This window comes from Haliotis rufescens, unplaced genomic scaffold (genome assembly GCF_023055435.1).
Source record: "Haliotis rufescens isolate VD_foot unplaced genomic scaffold, xgHalRufe1.0.p SCAF_38, whole genome shotgun sequence".
In the NCBI taxonomy this organism is placed as follows: domain Eukaryota; kingdom Metazoa; phylum Mollusca; class Gastropoda; order Lepetellida; family Haliotidae; genus Haliotis; species Haliotis rufescens.
Window position 1 is genome coordinate 3593811 of NW_025964090.1, and position 20568 is coordinate 3614378.

The 20568-nt window shown below is 41.4% G+C and overlaps 2 protein-coding genes across 2 annotated transcripts; both read right to left on the reverse strand.

The window, feature by feature from the left end:
* Window positions 1–790: 790 nt before the first annotated feature.
* LOC124113800 lies at window positions 791–8653 on the reverse strand. Its single transcript, XM_046474321.2, has 6 exons — window positions 6924–8653; window positions 5521–5637; window positions 3784–3921; window positions 3188–3245; window positions 2907–2970; window positions 791–1506 (listed from the first exon to the last, which is right to left on the reverse strand). Exons 1-6 carry the CDS (start codon window positions 8649–8651, stop codon window positions 1059–1061), a joined length of 2553 nt encoding a protein of 850 aa, XP_046330277.2. The 5' UTR covers window positions 8652–8653; the 3' UTR covers window positions 791–1058.
* A 9-nt stretch (window positions 8654–8662) lies between these two features.
* On the reverse strand, window positions 8663–18984 carry LOC124113783. The gene is made up of 8 exons (XM_048381357.1): window positions 18447–18984; window positions 18188–18337; window positions 17093–17148; window positions 15540–15586; window positions 12166–13923; window positions 11352–11454; window positions 8736–9763; window positions 8663–8692 (listed from the first exon to the last, which is right to left on the reverse strand). The coding sequence occupies exons 2-8, from the start codon at window positions 18304–18306 to the stop codon at window positions 8663–8665; spliced, it is 3141 nt and encodes a 1046-aa protein (XP_048237314.1). The 5' UTR covers window positions 18307–18337; window positions 18447–18984.
* Window positions 18985–20568: the final 1584 nt, after the last annotated feature.

Genomic DNA, 20568 nt, shown 5'->3' on the forward strand with positions numbered 1-20568 from the left:
CATTTACATATCCTGTACCTCAAAATATCCATAAGAACATATTATAAGCAGAGATTTCTTTAAAGAGAACACTCTTATATCTAATTTGACAGTATTCTGGTCTCTGGTCATTGTCATGTTTGAGCCGATACTAGTACCTGGATAAGTGCAGTATATGAATGTATAATCTATATTAATAATTAACCAACAATGTCAAATACTTCATGTTGTTATTTTTCAGTGAAGAATATAATCAACAATACATCAACTGCTGACCTATTATTGTATTCGTGAATAAATATTCATATTCGTTACCCTTTATTCGTGATACAAATCGTATTCGCCTCATAGTGTATTCGTTGCAGCCCTAGTATTTTTCACATTTATCTATCTGCTCTTATCAAAAAAGTTTTAGTTTCACTCATGTTTGAACTGTTTGTCAACAACAGCTTGATCTCTGACATCAAACTTAACTTGTTGTTTATGGTTTACAATGCAGTCAGATTTTTCTGGTGGTTACTTCATTGCTTTGAAGAGAGCGCCTCCGTGGTCTAGTGGTAGAGTGTCTGCCTGGAGAGCGGAAGGTTCGGGAGTTCGATCCCCACACGCGTCCTTCCAAAAGATGTAATGTTGGTACTTGTTGTTACCCTGTCTGCTGCTCGGCATTAAGGGGCTAAAACAAGGACTGGCCGGGTCGGAGTCAGTATACTGTGTCTGAGTGGGGTATTCATGTTAAAACTGCGGCATGGTATTGTAGTGGGCTAGCACTATAAATCGGCATCAGTCCGGACTAGTACAAGCGCACGCATGCACGCACGCACGCAATAATCTTGGACAGGGTGTTTCACCTCACCTCATTGGTTTAAAATAGAATTTAAATAATAAAGCGTACGATGCCATTGTGAAATGCAGATACATGTACTTGAACTCAAAGTATTATATCTTGGAATATTATGTGCTATAAATCATTTATTATTTTTAAACATACATAATTCTGGAAACTTAACATTGAAAAAAGTAAATTGAAACAAGTATCTCCAACAATTGATAAAATTAAACTGACCACTGTTATTTAATGCTTATTTCCAACTATCAACAGAATCCCACAAACTGTCTGACAATCTGATATCTTTAAAATTAGTCATCCAGAAAGTACTATCCATTTCTGGACAGCGGACAATCTCTGCATCATCAATCAGCTTGATGGTACATCTCCACAGTACCCTCAACAACTCTGACATGGACGCACTGGTTTCCTTGTTGCCCTTAGCAACCATCTCTTCACCATTAGCAACTGAGCTCTTATTTGTTCGGGTCACAGGGAGTGGAACTGGCAAAGTGATACCAGTTTGCCTGTTTGCTGCTGGGGAAGTCTTAGGGTGTGTGGTTCCTGTTCTTTTGGCAAGAGACTTCGTAAATGAGTGAGTGAGTGGCCTGGTTCGAACCTTGTTGGCTGCAATGGTTGTGGACGAAACACCGGAGGACTGTCTGGGTAGACTTGTTGATTTGTCTGTTGTCATCAGGGATCTGAAAGTGAGTGAGTGAGTGAGTGAGTGAGTGTAGTTAAACACTGCATTTGTTTGTTTATTGTTTAACTCCATTTTAAATTAACAAGCGTATAGTTGAAGAAGTCATCTATATCCCCCGCCCATTTTAACACGTTATGGTCCCAAAGGAGGTAACTGACCCAACATTTCTCTTAGCCCATGTCAAAATAGCTGCAATGGAAATTCTAAAATAAACATTTCTAAAACTCCTTAATATCAAATGGCACCAGTTCAGTATGCGCTTTATATATAGACATGCAATGTTTGGCAAGGAAATATTCAACTGTTTATTTGTTATACTCCATAAGTGAACCCACCCCATATTAAAACTTAAATCCAACTTGTTGCTATGGAAACGTAAAAAACAAAAATTTATAAAATTCCTAAATAGCAAAAGGCACCAGTTCAGTATGTGCCTGGTAGACATGCAAAGTTTTGTAAGAAAGTATTTTACAGTTTTTGAGTTATGCTTCAGAAACGATTTTGGGACGCACACACACACACGCACACAGATGGACGGACGGACGGACGAACGGAACCCATTTCTATAACCCCCACCAACCTTGTTGGGGGCAGGGGATAATACGATTTTAGTGTTAGTGGGGGTGGGTGGGGGATGGAGGTCGGGTAGCCTAGTGCTTAAAGCGAAGGGAACCCACATAGCCATTTTCTTCATCTGTACTTGCAGCATCTTCCCTAGGCAAGGGCGTTAACTAACTGTAAAGGTCCAGTTTCCACCCTTGATGAACTAGTCTGCAATTATGGAGTTATATTTTGGCTGGACTAATGAGTCCATGCATAGTCCGATCAAAATTGAGTAACGAAATCAACATCTGGTTTGTAAACAACATGGATTTCAACGTGCAGATTTAGGTCGACTGCAGGATTTGCAATTGTTGATGTGTACCGTCAACTGGGCGATGACATATATTTTCCAAATCTTTTCATGTTTTTAATCAAGGTGTTCACATAATTTGATACACTATGCAAGGTAAGACTCGTTTTATTACGACATATATCTTGATCATCGATCAGATCGTCTTGACTGGCTGCCGCCATTTTGTTTGAAGCAAATGCAAGTGATATGAGAGGTGGAATCTAATTGGTCAAAAAGGGCATAGAAGGGACACAATTCGTAATAGTCACTGGTGGCGCTACAGTCAAGCCCAGAACAGCAAGCCTAGTTCGGCAAGGGTGGAAACTGGACTTTCAGTGTCCCTTAACTCCCTTGCCTCGGGAAGATGTACTTCTGGAGAATCAAATGATGGGTCATTTAGTAGTAAGGCAGAAGGGCAGGCTGAACATTGCATTTGGTATCCTCTCAAAAAAGAATTTGAATCATTTTTTAGTGTTTCCCAAATGTATAGAAATTCTTAATACCTGGTAATTGATGACACAACAGGTTTGCCATAACAGTCTGTCTGGCTTCTTATTCCTTTGTGTCCTGTAACAAAAATAGTACTATATTTATTATTGAGAAAACATCAAATTCCACAAACCTGGATTAAATTACCTGTAGACTTTTCATGCTTTATACTGTATATGGGTTATTCATTAATTATCTGACACAATTGTTCAGAATGCGAGCTGTTTTAACTGATACACTGGATGTATTCTGCCCTTTGGGCCAGGCCTTGATGGAAGAGACGTGTGAGAATTACCTGAAGATTCTGTGCTTTCTACCACAAATGATGACAACGGATGCCCCTTGTAAAGTACCTGAAAATATTTGACAAAGATTGTATTTGAAGTTTATGAAAGGTGTGTCTAACATGCCTTTGATTCAGAGGTTTCAAATCACTGTAACAACCTGTGATATAGGCAGTCCGATTTCATGGCTGCATCACTGCAAAACCAAAAATGTTCTTAATCTTAACGTCAATCTTGGTTAACAGTTTCTATTGATACCAGCAAATGTAGGTTACAAAACATTGGGTAGAAAACATAACCATCATCAAATTAATTGAAATAATAGGGGGACTAGATGGCTCATGTTACTGGTTTGCTGTCAAATCTACTTGTTACATAGCTCGTGACTCACTCTTCTGTAAGAGTACAGCGAGTGACTCACCCTACTCTAAGACTGCAGCCTAGTGACTCACCCTGCTGTAAAACTGCAGCCAAGTGACTCACCCTGCTGTAAAACTGCAGCCTACTGACTCATCCTGCTGCAAGACTGCAGCCTAGTGACTCACCCTGCTGCAAGGCTGCAGCCTAGTGCCTCACCATGTTGTAAGACTGCAGCCAAGTGACTCACCATGTTGTAAGACTGCAGCTTCTTGACTGTCACAGCTCCACAGACTGCCTGACACCAGGACTTGGGTGTGCGGAACACCTGCCCCCCAGAACCAATGATGTGACCCGTACTGCTCAAGCTGGCCCGAAACACTTTGCCCTGAGGAGAATAGCATCATATATGACTGTTCACAGAGTGTATTCACAATACAGTGTCCTCAGACTCTCCTACACCTTACTGCTCAAGCTCCCCCGAAACACTTTGCCCTGAGGAGAATAGCATCATATATGACTGTTCACAGAGTGTATTCACAATACAGTGTCCTCAGACTCTCCTATACCTTACTGCTCAAGCTGGCCTGAAACACTTTGCCCTGAGGAGAATAGCATCATATATGACTGTTCATAGAGTGTATTCACAATACAGTGTCTACAATTTCTCCTACTCCTTAGGGCACCTTGGGAGATCCAAGCAGTCTGGGTGACAGAAATCTGCTGACTGAACTTTATTCACTGCAATTATGATCCTGAATCAAGTAAGTGAGTGAGTGAGTGAGTCTGGTTTAACACCACTTTTAACAGTATTCCAGTCATATCATGGCGTGTCAGCTTAATGTGGGAGGAAAGCCCGAAGTGATGCAGGTCTCAGACGTTTACCACTTCAGTGAAACCCACGAGCACGGGTATGGTGCTGACAAACCTAGAAACATAATCGGGGCAAACCGGGATTCGAACCCACAATCATAGGTTTCCTAAAGGACGCAACTCTGCACAGCGAATTGCGGCGACAAGACGAGTGGGCCCCCCTGAATCAAGTAATGCCAAACATCCAAGACTCCTTCAGTTTGGACTTTCTACCACTGACATTTCAGTTCAGAAATGCATCCTAGTGTTGCCTCAATGTCTATTGACACTGTCATTATAGACGGTTGTCCAGTCTCTTGTTATGCTCAGTTGCATAAGCCAGCACTCATGGCAGACAGCATGGTTGAAGCCAGAGCTTATTGCTTCTTTTCGGGATATGACTGAAATTCTGTTCAAAGAGACCGGTGAAGATTCCGGGGTAGAAAAGGTCTTCCGCAACCCATGCTGGCCCTAACAGGCGACTATGCTTGTCGTAAAAGGCGACTAACGGGATGGCGTGGTCAGGCTCGCTGACTTGGTTGATGCATGTCATCGATCCCAATTGCGTGGCTCGATGTTCATGATGTCAATCACCGGTTTGTCTGGTCCAGACTCGATTATTTACAGACCACCGTCATATAGCTGGAATATTGCTGAGTGCTACGTAAAACAACAAACAAACCAACCAACAATCTGTTCAACGATGTGATGAACTCCACCATGCACATTCGACTTGAATATTATTCTTGGTTTGTCACCACCACAACTGTGCTTGGTATGAATTCACCAAAGTGGTACACATCTTAGACCTACATCCCTTAGCCATGTAACAAGCTCGCACACCATGACAACTGAAAAGCTGTTCCTAGCAGCATGAAACCCAACTCACTCACTCATTCACTCTATGGAGTGCACCAGCAGATTAGTCAATTTAGAAGTTGTCCAACATTAAACAGCACAAATGACATGATCGTATCCCAATTGATGGATCGATGCTCATGTCAATCACTGGATTGTCTGTTCCTGATTGATTATATATAGACTGTCAGCATTTAGCTGGAACATTGCTGGTTGGTGTTAAACAACAAACAAATATATACACTGAACACAGCATTATCCGCTAACACAGCCTGACCTTTGCTCTGACTGACAAAACACCCTTGCCAGGAGTCAGCACCCCGTTCTCAACCAGGGTAGGGAGGTCAGCCATCTTGGATGTGGCAACAGGTCTTGGAGCTGGGGGAACTTGTGGCTGAAGTAAATGTTTACATATCTGATGCAAGGAGATAAGTACACGAGTATGTCATTTAAACTGTAATGAAGAGAAATAAACAAAACATATCAATAGCTGAAAAAATACTGTTGTGGCATTGACCAACATACAATGTACTTGGTTAGTTATTATTCATAAAGTTAATAATTACTTTTATTTTGTATGAGTTTTTCTACACCATGAAAGATTGGTTGGCCATCAAATATAAATAAATTTGAATTTTTTTATTTCCTAAATTGTGGCTTTTGGTCCTGGTCAGCCGAATCCATAAAACCAATATATAAACAAGCATGAAATACTCACATCCCCCGCCAATATGACATGTCGGGTTGTGTGCAATGTAAATGGCCTAATTGCAGCACTAAAAAAAGTTATTACTGTTGTTGTTTTTCCATCTGCAGTTTATGATAGAATATGTAACTGAATTTGTAATGAGTAAGGATGAGACATATGGACGGACAACTTCTTTATTACAATTAGGTGCGATGGTTTCGGCGAAGGTTCTGACACCTATCAAGCAAGTGAAGTACAGAGTATGGTTGACAGGAATATATAGTGTTTATACAGTTGAGTAGTTACACTGTTGTATTTGTAATGAGTTGTGTTTCTGCATGAAGTTAGTCAGTGAATGCAACAACTGTGTCCCTGACACTTTTGGAGGAACATACACTCAAGCAATGCAGAACTTACCAACAAGAAAGGAAATGTATTCAATACTGTGAGATGACATTATGTGCCAAGTTTGGTGAAGAAATATAGTACGGTTTTCAAGATCTGCTCCGGAAACGAGGACTACTGCCATTTTCAGTCTAAATCAAAGTTGCTGCCGAAACTCAAAAAATAATTTTTTGAAAAATCCCAAACTATCAAAAGGCACGGGTTCACCACTAGACCTATCTATGTGCCAAGTTTGATGAAGAAATATAGTACGGTTTTCAAGATCTGCTCCAGAAACGAGGACTACCGCCATTTTCAGTCTAAATCAAAGTCGCTGCCATGGAAACTCAAAATTTTTTATTTTTTTTAAATCCCAAACTATCAAAAGGCACCAGTTCACCACTAGACCTATCTATGTGCCAAGTTTGATGAAGAAATATGGTACGGTTTTCAAGATCTGCTCCGGAAACGAAATGTGACGGACTGAAGGACCGAAAGACGGAAGGACGGACGGACGGAACCCATTCCTATATCCCCCTTCCACTTCGTGGCGGGGGATAATAAAGTGTCACCTTAGCTTTGGCTTAAAATTAATACATGCAAAGTACCTGCACAAATGTATGAGTCTGGGTGTTAAGCGTTCTGTTGGTTTTCTCTTCCACATCCTTGAGTTGAAGGTTTTCACTGAAGTCTTGTATCCTTCCAACGGGTATAGCAATGTAATCACTTGGAGCCTCTTTCTGGAGCAAGCCATTGTCCTTCCTCGACTGTTTCTCCCTGGCATCTCTCTCCAACATCCTCCGGACCAGTTCCCGACAGGACACTGGGAACACGTCGCTACTGGCAACAGTTGACCCTGGCGACAGGACAGCAGAGGCTGGCAAGTTATCAGCCGGCAGTTTCTGGGGAGGAGTTGTAATATTCTTCATCGGATGAGGATGAGGAGGTGATATCAGAGACATGTCTTTTTCCTTTTCTGTGCCTCGTTCTTGAGGTGACAGACCCATGACTTCTTTCGGACCAGGAGCAACAGTGCTGGCCTTTAAAGAGGCTATTACACTGGGCAGACTTCCCACATCTCCTACAGTTGCTGACATTATGCCTTTATCGCAATGGTTACCCAAAGGCTGGCCATATGTTGTCTTTGCTGTATTGTTACTGTTACTTCTATTCTCCTTAACGATTTCTTGTTGTCTTTTATTCAAATGTCTGTCCTTGCTTTTAACACTCATGGGAATTAGTGACCCCTTGACTTGATTGCAAAGAGTCTGTTTCCCAGGTAGCACAAAGCCTGTCTTCCTGTCTGATGCAACCTTCGATTCTTCAGTTTCTCCCTCTGAGTCTCTACTGCCTGATGACCGTACTTCCAGATGAAGAATACTCACCCCCATCACCTGGGTGTTTGATACATCAGATCTCGACTGACAGACAGTCCCAACTGACCCTACCATCTCTCCTGTTATACACGTTCCCATCTTGATTTTCTTTGCTTTACCCTCACTTGGCCCTACATAACCGAGCGTGATAGACTCCTCACTCTTCCTCTTCATTGTCTTCCTTCCTGGACCATCACCTGAGTTGTCTAACTCTGCTTTATCATCAAAAACACATACTGGCTTCTCTGTACTGTCTTTCTCAACGTCAACAGATACATTTGCCTTCTCCCCAGTCTTACTTCCTACACTGTTACTTATTTTACTATCCATGTGTTGGTTAATAGGACCAGAGGAAGTTTCACTACTGTTCGTTTCACCAACGTCAACACCTGTATTCTGCTTTCCATCAACATGTGCATTTATTCTTCCATCAACTCCTCTGTCCATCCATCCATCAGCTTGTCCATCCATCCTTTCATCAACCTGTGTGTCCAGCTTTCCGACCTGTGTGTCAGTTCTTCCATCAACTCCTCTGTTCATCCATCCATCAGCTTGTCCATCTATCCTTTCATCAACCTGTGTGTCCAGCTTTCCGACCTGTGTGTCCATTCTTCCATCAACTCCTCTGTCCATCCATCCATCAGCTTGTCCATCTATCCTCTCATCAACTTGTCTGTCAATCTTTCCATCGACCTGTGTGTCTATTCTTCCATCAACTCCTCTGTTCATCCATCCATCAGCTTGTCCATCTATCCTTTCATCAACTTGTCTATCAATCTTTCCAGCAACCTGTGTGTTTATTCTTCCAGCAACCCCTCTGTTCATCCATCCATCAGCTTGTCCATCCATTCTTTCATCAACGTGTCTGTTCATCTTGCCACTGACTTGTGAGTCCATTCTTCCATCAACCTCCCTGTCCTTCCTCCCCTTAACCAAACTGTCTGTCACATCCTCTTCCATCTTTCCCTTATTCAGTCCCCCCTGGTCAGCTCCCTCCCTCCCTGACACCTCGCCATGTATTCCCAGGCTCACCCCACCACCTACATGTCTGATGTCACCTAATACAGGGCAGTCAGACTCCTGGCTCAGTGTCTGTGTGGCAATAATCTCTTCAACCATCCTCCTATCCATGTCCTGGTCCGAGGAGCCCTGGCTGAACAGGTCTTGTTGGCTGTCTTCTATCCCACTGATCTGTGAAGCTTCCCCAGCCCCAGCACTGTTCCTGTGATCGCTTCTCACACAAGCCTCTGTCTCCTTGACTTGTGAACATGGAGCACGACGTACATCTCCTTTAACCAGCAACTCATTACCTGTGGCTGTGATAACACTGTCATCTTCGACACCAGTTGGAATTGATTTTGAAATATGTATGTGTTCCATGCTTTTATCACAAATATTATCGGCTCTGTATTTCTGATTTACAACATTCAGGTTATTACCCGAAGATTCCTTCTTTCTTTCAACATTGTCAGTAACATTGCTTGTTTGGGCTTCTATGGCATCGTATGTTCTGGCACCTGTGTGCCCAATCCATGCATTTTGATCTCTCAGAAACTCTTTTGGTGCATAATCCTTTTGAAAACTTGACTCAGAAACAATTCTATTTTTAGCTGAAGTGTAGTCAAGAGATGTCTGGACAATGTCACATTTGCCTCCCTCCATCTTAGAGACCCCGGTAGATTCTCCTATGATTTGACTTCTCCCTGGGCTATCATGCACTCCCCCTTGCATGTTTGACCCCACAGCTGCCAGTTTTGATACAGCAATGCTGCCCATGGCCCCCTGTGTCTCTTCACTGGACTCCCTGCCAGCACAGGTTGTTCTGGTTGTGTTGAAGCCAGCAAGCACCTGCTTCAGCCTGGAGTTGACCTCCTTATGTCTGCGCACCGCCTGTAGCAGGTGCTTCTGTCTGTCTCCCAGACCCTGCAGCTCCTTCTTCAGCTGCTTCTTGCTGGCCTTGGACAGACCCTTCAGACCCACCCTCACCGACAGCCGTCCTCGCTCAGTCTTGTGCTGCTCATTCAGCTGTGCTACTGTTCCTTGTATTTCTGTCAGTTCTGTTGACATGTCCACTGTGAACATTGGAATGTTTGGGTTTGGTTTTTAATGCCACACTCAGCACTATTCCAGGTACATTACAGCCACACTCAGCAATATTCCAGCTATATAACAGGCACACTCAGCAATACTCCAGCTATATAACAGCCACACTCAGCAATATTCCAGCTATATAACAGGCACACTCAGCAATACTCAAGCTATATAACAGCCACACGCAGCAATATTCCAGCCACACTCAGCAATATTCCAGCTATATAACAGCCACACGCAGCAATATTCCAGCTATATTACAGCCACACTCAGCAATACCCCAGCTATATAACAGCCACACACAGCAATATTCCAGCTATATTACAGGCACACTCAGCAATATTCCAGCTATATAACAGGCACACTCAGCAATACCCCAGCTATATAATAGGCACACTCAGCAATATTCCAGCTATATAACAGCCACACTCAGCAATATTCCAGCTATATAACAAGCACACTCAGCAATACTCAAGCTATATAACAGCCACACTCAGCAATATTCCAGCTATATAACAGGCACACTCAGCAATATTCCAGCTATATAACAGCCGCACTCAGCAATACCCCAGCTATATAATAGGCACACTCAGCAATATTCCAGCTATATAACAGGCACACTCAGCAATACCCCAGCTATATAACAGGCACACTCAGCAATATTCCAGCTATATAACAAGCACACTCAGCAATACCCCAGCTGTATAACAGGCACACTCAGCAATACCCCAGCTATATAATAGGCACACTCAGCAATATTCCAGCTGTATAACAGGCATGTTTCTAGATTTGTCAGCACCATACCTGTGCTCGAACGCCTAAGACTTGGGGCTTTCCTCCCACATCAAGCTGACATGTCATGACATACCTATATAACATTTAAAGCGACGTCTGCCTGGAAAGCGGAAGGTCAGGGGTTTCGATTCCTGGCCGCGTCATACCAAAGACGGTAAAATATGGTACTTGTTGTTACCCTGTCTGGCGCTTGGCTTTACGGGGCTAAAACAAGGACTGGTCGGCTCGGAATCAGTATACTGTGTCTGATTTTTTTTGTTTATTGTTTAACGCCGCACTCAGCAATATTCCAGCTATATGACGGCGGTCTGTAAATAATCGAGTCTGGACCAGACAATCCAGTGATTAATATCATGAGCATCAACCCACGCAATTGGGATTGATGACATGCATCAACCAAGTCAGCGAGCCTGACCACCCGATCCCGTTAGTGGCCTTTTACGACAAGCATAGTCACCAATTACGGCAAGCATGGGTTGCTGAAGACCTATTCTAACCTGGAATCTTCACGGGTCATACTGTGTCTGAGAGGGCATGGTATGTCAGGGGGCTAGCACTATAAAATCGGCATCCCTCCGGACTAATACAAGCAGCCACACACACACACACACACACACACACACGTGCATGCACGTCACTATATAAGTGCAAATTTCTTGGACCTCAGCAATGTCGGGGCACAATGCTTCACATCAGCCAGGTCACACAGACACAGTCCAACACCTGATCCCAATGTTCAGGTCTTACTACGGCTGATTATAAACACACACTTACAGACACGAGATCTACCAGGTATGTTTTGAAGAGCTGTTTCCATAGCTTGATATCTGGCCATCAAGTTAAGCATGATATCCCTCTCATTGGCTGCCCCTGTCCACTGAAATAAGGGCAAAGCATGTCAAGCTGAGCATCCTTCAGGTCAAGATAATTTGTACAATGTCACATCAATAAAATAAGATGATAATAGTGAAAGTGTTTGATAAAAACATTCTAAAAAACAAATAGATAAAATAATTTTGCCTAAGGTTATTAAAAAAGACTGTTATCACCTGAAAAAAAATGCTGTGTGTCTAAAAAACATTGTTTAGGTGTTGCAGAGAAATAAACAATATCTGGAAGCAGTGACTGTCAATATGTCAGACAAACATTAAAAAAACATGAAATCCTCATGATGATCAATTCATAATTTATGTCATTTCCAAATTCATATCAAAACAAGAGAAGATATCTGCATTAGAAACATCATTTGCATTCAACCATTGTATCCAAGTTGAAAATTTAAGAATAAAATCATTGACAATTTCATTTTTCAGATTTCTTTAGATGGTCCTTGAAAAACTGGTCAAAAAGATGAAGAAATCGTGCATGGATACAGCTTTGTGGAAGAGATGGGGGGGGTGGCGTTGCACTTAAAAACTTTAAAAAATGCTTTATAAATGCAAAGAATTCATTTGTGAAACAATTCGCATCTGCAAGCCAAAATTAGTCAATTACTTGTTAGTTTTGTGATGTTTCAGTATGCTTCAAACAGAGGGATGTGGATCCCGATCACACACCTCTGGATCAGAGTATGAATCTTATACATTACCGTCTTAGCTCCCTCTGTTACTATAGCAGTCTTATTGTGAAAATCCACCGATTTATTTTGTGCTAATTGTGCTTCATCAGACTTCTTGTTCTGCAGTCCTTGAATAGACTTTGAGGATGACCGTGGACAAGTTTCCGCCTTGGCAGGTTCGCAACCATGACGCAGTGGAAGAGGTACACACTGACTCTGTCCTCTCATCACATCCTTCTGACTCAAGGTAGGAGGGCAAAATTTAATTGACTTTTTCTTTCCATTTTTGGATCTTGCAAATAAATGTGTGTCTTGAGAGTGTTTTCCTATGGTTTCTGAATTTGGACCATTTGCTACATTTCTGGGCATGCTTGAAGTTTTCTGATTTGGGTGAAGTAATTTCTCTGAATTTTTATCATTAAGTAATGGTTCATGGGGAGAACACTTGTTTTGATGCTCTGAAAGGGTTTCCAGTAGCCTTTCTGGACTGGGTGCTGACTGAACTATTCCAGATGATGCTCGGGACTCCTGGGTGAATTCTATAATGAAGTCCAACAGTTGGGTAGACAGGTCCTCCTGTGTCAGTTGACATTCTGGGTGTCGACAGGCAGACAGGTCCTCCTGTGTCAGCTGAGATTCTGGGTGTCGACAGGCAGACAGGTCCTCCTGTGTCAGCTGAGATTCTGGGTGTTGATTGGTAGTCAGGTCCTCCTGTGTCAGCTGAGATTCTGGGTGTCGACAGGCAGACAGGTCCTCCTGTGTCAGCTGAGATTCTGGGTGTTGATTGGTAGACAGGTCCTCCTGTGTGAGCTGAGATACTGGGTGTTCATTGGTAGTCAGGTCCTCCTGTATCAGTTGAGATTCTGGGTGTTGATTGGTAGTCAGGTCCTCCTTTGTCAGCTGAGATACTAACTGTTGATGGGCTGATGGAGGCTGCTCGTTGCCTGCAGTGTCAATTAGTATTTGAGTCTGCAAGTTTTCATCTATCTGAACATTGTTGAGTCCATGTTGGTGAGCTGGTAGTCTGGAGCAGGTCTTCTCAGACAGATCAACGAGAGGGATGCCTTCCTCTGCTGAGGGTGTAACATCCCTAATAACTTCAAGAGGAGCAAATATGTCTCTTCTTGTATCTCCACTCATAACAGGCTGATTGTATTCAGGACGCAGGCGATCATCACCATCAAACTCAACTTGATGACTTGATTGTTTCAAACATTTCTCAGTCAAAAGTAACTCAGAATACTGAGAACTCGTAGCAGAAGCAGAACTCGTTTTTTGAGACACATTTAATTTCAAGTACTCAGAAGACTTTTCTTGTGTTGTTTCACTGATGGAACTTTTTCCTTGAAAATCTACTTGGGTGATTACGAGCCCATGTAGGTTCCCAGCTATTTCTGACTTGTTTCGACTATCTGGTTGAGGTGCCTTACTTCCAAAGATTTCATCCAAAATCTGTGTGTAATTACCTCTTGAGGCTTTTTCGTCCTGCCTTCCATCCTGCTGCTCTTCTGGCTTAGAGTGCACATTAGATTTTGTTGGAACACTGAAGGAGTGACACTGTTCATCAACAAATGTTTTATTTTCTGCTTCATCCTGACTGAGTGATGGTTGACATGGGTTAGCAGACGCCAGGCTAAGAAGGGAGGTAACTCTGTGCTTTTTAACTTCAGATGGTCTAAGTGGAGTTGTTCCCCTTGGTCTTGAGAGCACACCTGTGACGGTGAGCAGTGATGAGGATATCACAGACTCACCATCAGACAGACATTCTTCTGGTTCAACATCCCCACTCTGAAAAATATTAGCAGTCAGTTAAAAATAGTTTACCAGATCTTTGCTGCAAGAAGGTACCTAGCCTTAGAAATTAGCACCATTGTTTCAACACTGTTATGTCTATGGCAGGTTAAACCTCAAACAGTCAAACACCACTGTGTCAAACTTTGATGTGTTAAACTTGCAGTTGTCTCGAAGTAAAAGATTATTCCCTGAATATTCCTTATATATATTTATCATTTTTGGTTGTGTCAAACCTTGGTGACTAGCGTTAGATTTTTGTATCAAATCTAACAAGAAAACAGTGTTATTCCTATCCCCCACCATGTGGAACATTAGAATTTTGTTTCTTTATATAGTAACTATAAATAATGCGCAGTAATATAAATTTCTAAAATCATAAAAAGCAAAAGGCAACAATTCAGCATGTGTCTGCTAGATGTGGAAAATTTCATCCGGAATCGAACCCTAACCTTATTGTTTTCTAAGTCCAACTTGTTGCCATGGAAACATAAAAAATAAAAACTTCTAAAAGTGCTAAACATAAAAAGGCACCAGATCAGTATGTGCCTGGTAGACATGCAAAGTTTTGTAAGAAAGAATTTGACGTTTTTTGAGTTACGCTCTGGAAATGAACACCACCCTTATAGAACCGAAGTCCAACTTGTTGCCATGGAAACGCAAAAAATAAAAATTTCTAAAATTCCTCAATAGCAAAAGGCACCAGTTCAGTATTTGTCTGGTAAACATGCAAAGTTTTGTAAGAAAGTATTGAATGGGTTTTGAGTTATGCTCCGGAAACGAACTCTACCCTATAGAACCTAAGTCCAACTTGTTGCCATGGAAACATGGTGGGATGAGATGGAAATGTGGCAGCTTGGGTATTATACTCCTTAGGGAAAATCGAGTGCACACAGATCCACTGACCTGGGTAATAATATTAGCACTTTGAGCATGCACACTTGTATGGAATCCAGTGCAATACCGGTGTTGTACCGTGTAAATACAAAATGGCAACATGTGCTGGAGTTACACACGCGACTAATCATTGTAGAAATAACAACGCAAGATAAACATATTCTTATTGCATATATAAGGTTTATGTGCGCACTTGTGATGTACTTCATTCCAGGTCGCCTTATACACGGAGTATAGGATTTTGGTTTGATTTTGAAGGCGTGTACAGGGGGGTTGTCTTATACGTGGGGTCGCCTTATACACAGCGATATACGGTAAGTACACATAATATTACATCAGGGTTTTACCTTGACTTACAAAAGTTGGGGTTCAGGGGACCCCCAGTGACTAATTTTAAGGGTCCTTGCTGGCAATATGAGTGTCCTGAAAATCATAAAAATGCTGTAGTATATGTTTGGTAATTACTTTAGAGCCTGGAATGAATCAATGATCATGTGGACGGTGGTCATGATTGATGGGTGAAATAACAGACACCCATAACTGCTGTTGATGTGTTGTAGGTACAATGAATGTTATCGTGCCTCCTCTGGGAGACAGTATAATATTTTTCTGGGTCCATTCTCAACATTCGTGCGAACTGGACGCACATTTGTGTGTCGTGAAATACCCTGTTACATTATTATTATAAACAAGATAAATACTAAATAATAACTTACCAAGTTTTCTGTTCTGTTTTGACTGGGAATAATTGGCGAGCAATCTCCTGCAGAGTAGGACATGACATGACATGACATGACATGACATGACATGACATGAAGTGTACTTGTTAACAGATATAATTGCAGATTCCAAAACATGAACTTTCTTGTTTAATACATTCTTTGTCATTTCCATTAAATCCTAAAAATAAATAAAATGTAAAATGTAAGAATTGGAGAAAACATGTACCTTCATATCTATTTCATTGAATGAATACTGTAAACAGCTTTATTTCTGCGCCGTTAAAATATTGCGAATACCACACCAAAGACAATACTGCGACGAGATATTTTTGCGAGTTTCCATGTTGAGATGACCCCTCGATTACCAAACAATAGACAGCTTCTCTCCGAAGCTAGTTAATCTGAGTTGGCTTGAAAGTTGACTGGAAGGGATTGCGACCAATTATCAAACACAATAATTGACTTAACTAAGTGTCATGACTGTGAGTTTGAATGCAAACTATATAAGAAGACACTAATTGGTCTGTTTACACTGTCATTTGTGATGTATTGTGTGACCATTCTGCATTCATTTGTGTTTTTAACTTATTGAGTAACTTGTGGTTCTGGTTGATGATTTCAACTTTTGATGACGTGTTGCAATGAATAAAGTATGTATGTATTATTTATACTTATTTTTGCGTTTTTAATTTTTGCGCTTGAGTCTCGTTCGCAAAACTCGCAATAATAAAACGGTCGCAAAAAATTCCCTGTTTACAGTAAATGAATGACTGATAGTAAAAAACATTAATCAGTTGATTCCAGGTATACATATCATTAATCTTCAATATGTAACATCAGGCCTCTTATTTTGTGTTAGTTGGTTTACACATTTGTTGGCCTAAAATTCAGTGTAGGCGGTAAAAAATGTTTTAGAATTATTTTTTTTGACAAGGCAGGATACCAAAAGATAATTGATTGAAGTTTTTGTCAGAATACAGCTTTGTATACATATTATGCACTTTTTGTTATGTAAATCAGTGATAAAATATCATGCTTATTTTATTTCACCTAATTGTAGAAAAAATATTGAGAAAATGTTTTTTCTTCCAAATTTCAGTTTTTTGTTGATGAAAAGGAAAACCAACTGAAAAGGAACATGGCCTCAGGATACCTTGATGTTCATGCTTACGGTTGCACACTGCTAACTTAGGCACAGATCCCCATTTTGTCAGACACCGATGGGCCAAAATGGAGGAATTCCACACTATCAAAGACATTGATGTTACCACAACAGGGGTACTTCTAAGACAGGATTCTGAAGTTTTGTTTAAATTTAAAAAATGAAATTGTATGGTTATACATTTTGGTAATAAAACAAGAGCTTAGGTATTTTGGATCTAAATCTTGGAATCTGAGAGCCTGCAACAACCAAGGGAGGCAACCCTGCTCAGTGCTGTGCTACCTATGCACAGACTTATCATATGAATAAATCAAATGTATGCCAATTTTTTTTAAGCCTTCAGTGCCTGCATTTCGACACACTGAGCCTACGTTATAATGTGTACCTTTGTCTGAGGGACTGCACATGGTCTCCCTTTTCTTTTGTGGAGTTTTCACCAATCTGAAGAAAAAAATTCAAGAGCTGAAAACAATTTCCAAAACACTGTTCAATTCCTGATCCAACTGCTCAGATGTCTTGGGCCCCTTTCTGCATACTTCCAGATTTTGTAATTAACACCTGGCAGAAACTGAGACATTGACTCTATGTAATTAGTGTCAACATTAACTGCTGCTTTGATATCTTATAAAATTAGAAATATGAAAATGCAGACACGATCAGTGGTGTTTGGGAGACTTAAATCAAATGTGCAGGGACTGGCATAGGAGCTTATTTAGAATGTTTGCCACTATTTTAATTCAAGGATCCATGGGCAAAGGAGAGAGTTATGGTCATTAACCAAGTCTGTCATACAGACCCTGATACAATATATCCAATACAGCCCATGCAAATCTATAATGTTTGGCAAGTCCATACTGCTGCAATATCTGAAAATGAAGAGTCTCTGGGCTCCTTTTATTATATTTTTTATTAAGATAATTTTAAAACTGTTTTTTTTCCTTCTGTAAGGTATGTTCATTTCAGAGACTAGATGTTAGTCTAGAGGTAAAATAACATAACCCTAACATCACAGACTCTAAGGATTGAGGAGTCATGTGAGATCGGTGAAGGGAAACACTTTTTCTTGAGATAGGTTGGCAGTTGGTCCACTGATGATAAACAAGTGAAAATGACTGATAATCATAAATGACAATGAAATAACATTTGAATAAAAAAATGTGAAATCTACCCAGCTTTCTTTCTTGTTACATGGGTGATACCATTTTACTTAATCAAGGGTACAGGGTACTAATTACTGATGCAACCAGCCATAACGAGTGTTGTTTTAACGGGTTTGCGTTTTGGCAGGTCTACGTTTTGGGAAGATACCGATAGGCCTATTGTTTAGTTTTTTTTATGATAGGTTACTGTTTAGTGGGAGACGGACTGAACAAATTCTAATATTGCAGCTTTACGTATTTGGCCCCAGTCTCTATATACACCCTCTATTGCAGACATTTGCGTTTACGTATATGTGCGGAATCTAATACTAACTGCTTACCCTTTCAGACCTGCCCATGTTGACGGCGATGTGACAACATTTGTTCCATCTGTGGTGTCACTGATGACGGACACGTCGTCCTCGTCGCACGGGTCCATCGTAGTTTCAGAGTCAGTCATGATCTGTTACACTGCTCAGTGCTCTTCACAGCTATTATGGAACGGTGTGTTTTAATTTTAGTGGACCAATGGTACATGTATGACAGAAAAGAATAGAAAATGATCGAAACTGGGATATAAAAAAAACATGCAACGAATACCTCCTGAAACATGTGAAATGATCCTCTCTTTCTTACGGAAATATAGGCCGCTTTTCAGAGCTATGATCTAGTCAGTGTGCTTTAGGCAGACTGTTGAAAGTATTACTGTTGTTGTCTTGAATCCCTGCCAGTTAACTTGATTCCTACGTTGGAGGCTATTGTCGTCGCCATTTCCTCTATAAAGGGAAGTAACTCTAAACGAACAACAACAGTCGAACTTTAAGCATCTAAATCTTCCGTCATTATCCTCACTTTTTTGTGTTTCTCATCTACAAGTTTTTCCCAGAGGGAGCTGGGAGTACAAAACAAAGCAAAAAAGCTTCCTCATTGCAGTTTACCTATTCCAGGCTTTGACGATCTGTAACAAATATTTTAAACATGTCTGGTCACAGGACTATTATGATAATAACAATCTCGAGGCCAAACTTGCTCACGACCTTCGAACCTGTTATTATTATTTATTACATGGTCCTGTGATCTTGTCGACTGTAGAGAGCAAGAGCATGTTTCCATAACCTACATTAAGCTTGTCCCGGAATGGGACGAGTTGGCCATGAATAAAAGTTTTTGTCATTGGTCAAAGGGAGACAATTCAAAAGATAACTTATCCACGCGGTAATGTTTGTGGTCAAAGGGAAGTAATTCAGTTTGTTAATCAAACTACGCCTCTCCAGAGCTAGACTGGTTCCCGTTCGTTCCTGCGACAGACTTGGAAAGCAAGATTAGCGACACCAAGCGGAGGATCCGGGAACCAGTCTACTCTAGAGCCAGTCTACTTGGTAATTTCAAATGGATTTACGTCCCTTGTAGAAGCTTTTGGGGCTACCTGCACGCAGACATCAGATACTGCGTTGTACTTTATCGAGGGAAAGTAATTGTGTTAATAACATAATCGGGGTGCTATTATATGCGTATGGACCGGACAAACTAAACCATGACGTCATTCGACCTTGAAGCAAGGTAGATAACCCTGTAGTTTCTAAGCTCCTTCTCAGCGTGTGAATTGGCTATCGCTGTGAGGAGCTTGAAGTTCCCTATAGAACTCGAAAAATGCCACATGGTGTGAGGAGCTTATGTTTAACACACTGTGTGGAGCTGATACAAGGGACCTTACTCTTATTTATTGTTAACATATCATAACACAATTATCTCCCTTAGATCATTGATGGCGCGGCGCTGCTTGCCGCCTTCACAACACGCCGCACAGTCGGGGTAATCTTTCAACGACGTTGATATAAACGTCTCGAGTTGACCCCTATCCTCATTCATTGTTCGTTGTTTATGGAACCATGCGACAACATTTTATGTCACAACAAACAAACGAACCGTCTGAAGCCTTGTTGCAAATATGATCAATCATTTAGAATATAATTGTGGCAGTGAATATCGTAGCTACCGATTTACCCCCAAACATTTTAGCATAACCCCATGTCACATTAGATCAAAACTATGACGTCACAAACTGAAATTTAAACACAATGTGGAAAAGGATCTAAGGGCGTCCTTAGTTATGTCTGTGTCTCTCATCCCCCGCCACCTGCAAAATTCCCTCCCGCCGGAGTGAGTGAGTGAGTGAGTTTGGTTTAACGCCGGTTTTAACAGTATTACAGTTATATCGCGGCGTGTCAGCTTAATGTTGGAGGAAAGCCCGAAGTGATGCAGGTCTCAGACGTTTACCACTTCGGTGAAACCCACGAGCACGGGTATGGTGCTGACAAACCTAAAAACATAATTGGGTCGAACCAGGATTCGAACCCACAATCATAGGTTTCTGGCGTGCCCAAGAGACGCAACTCTGCACAGCTAATCGCGGCGCCTTAGACGACTTGGCCACCCGTGACCCCCCCCCCCCGCCGGAAGAAAAACAAATCCTTAATTATCCGTCGTTCATCTGTATTTGTATGCCGCTTCATATAAAAATGCATCAGATTTTGTGTCATTTGGTAGATCGATGCTCATGATCTCAATCACTGCATTGTCTGGTGCAGACTCGATTACGCACGAAACCTATGATTGTAGGTTCGAATCCCGGTTCGCCCCGTTGTAAACGTCTGAGACGTGAATCACTTCGGGCTTTCCTCCCACATTAAGCTGACACGCCGTGATATAGTTGGAATACTGT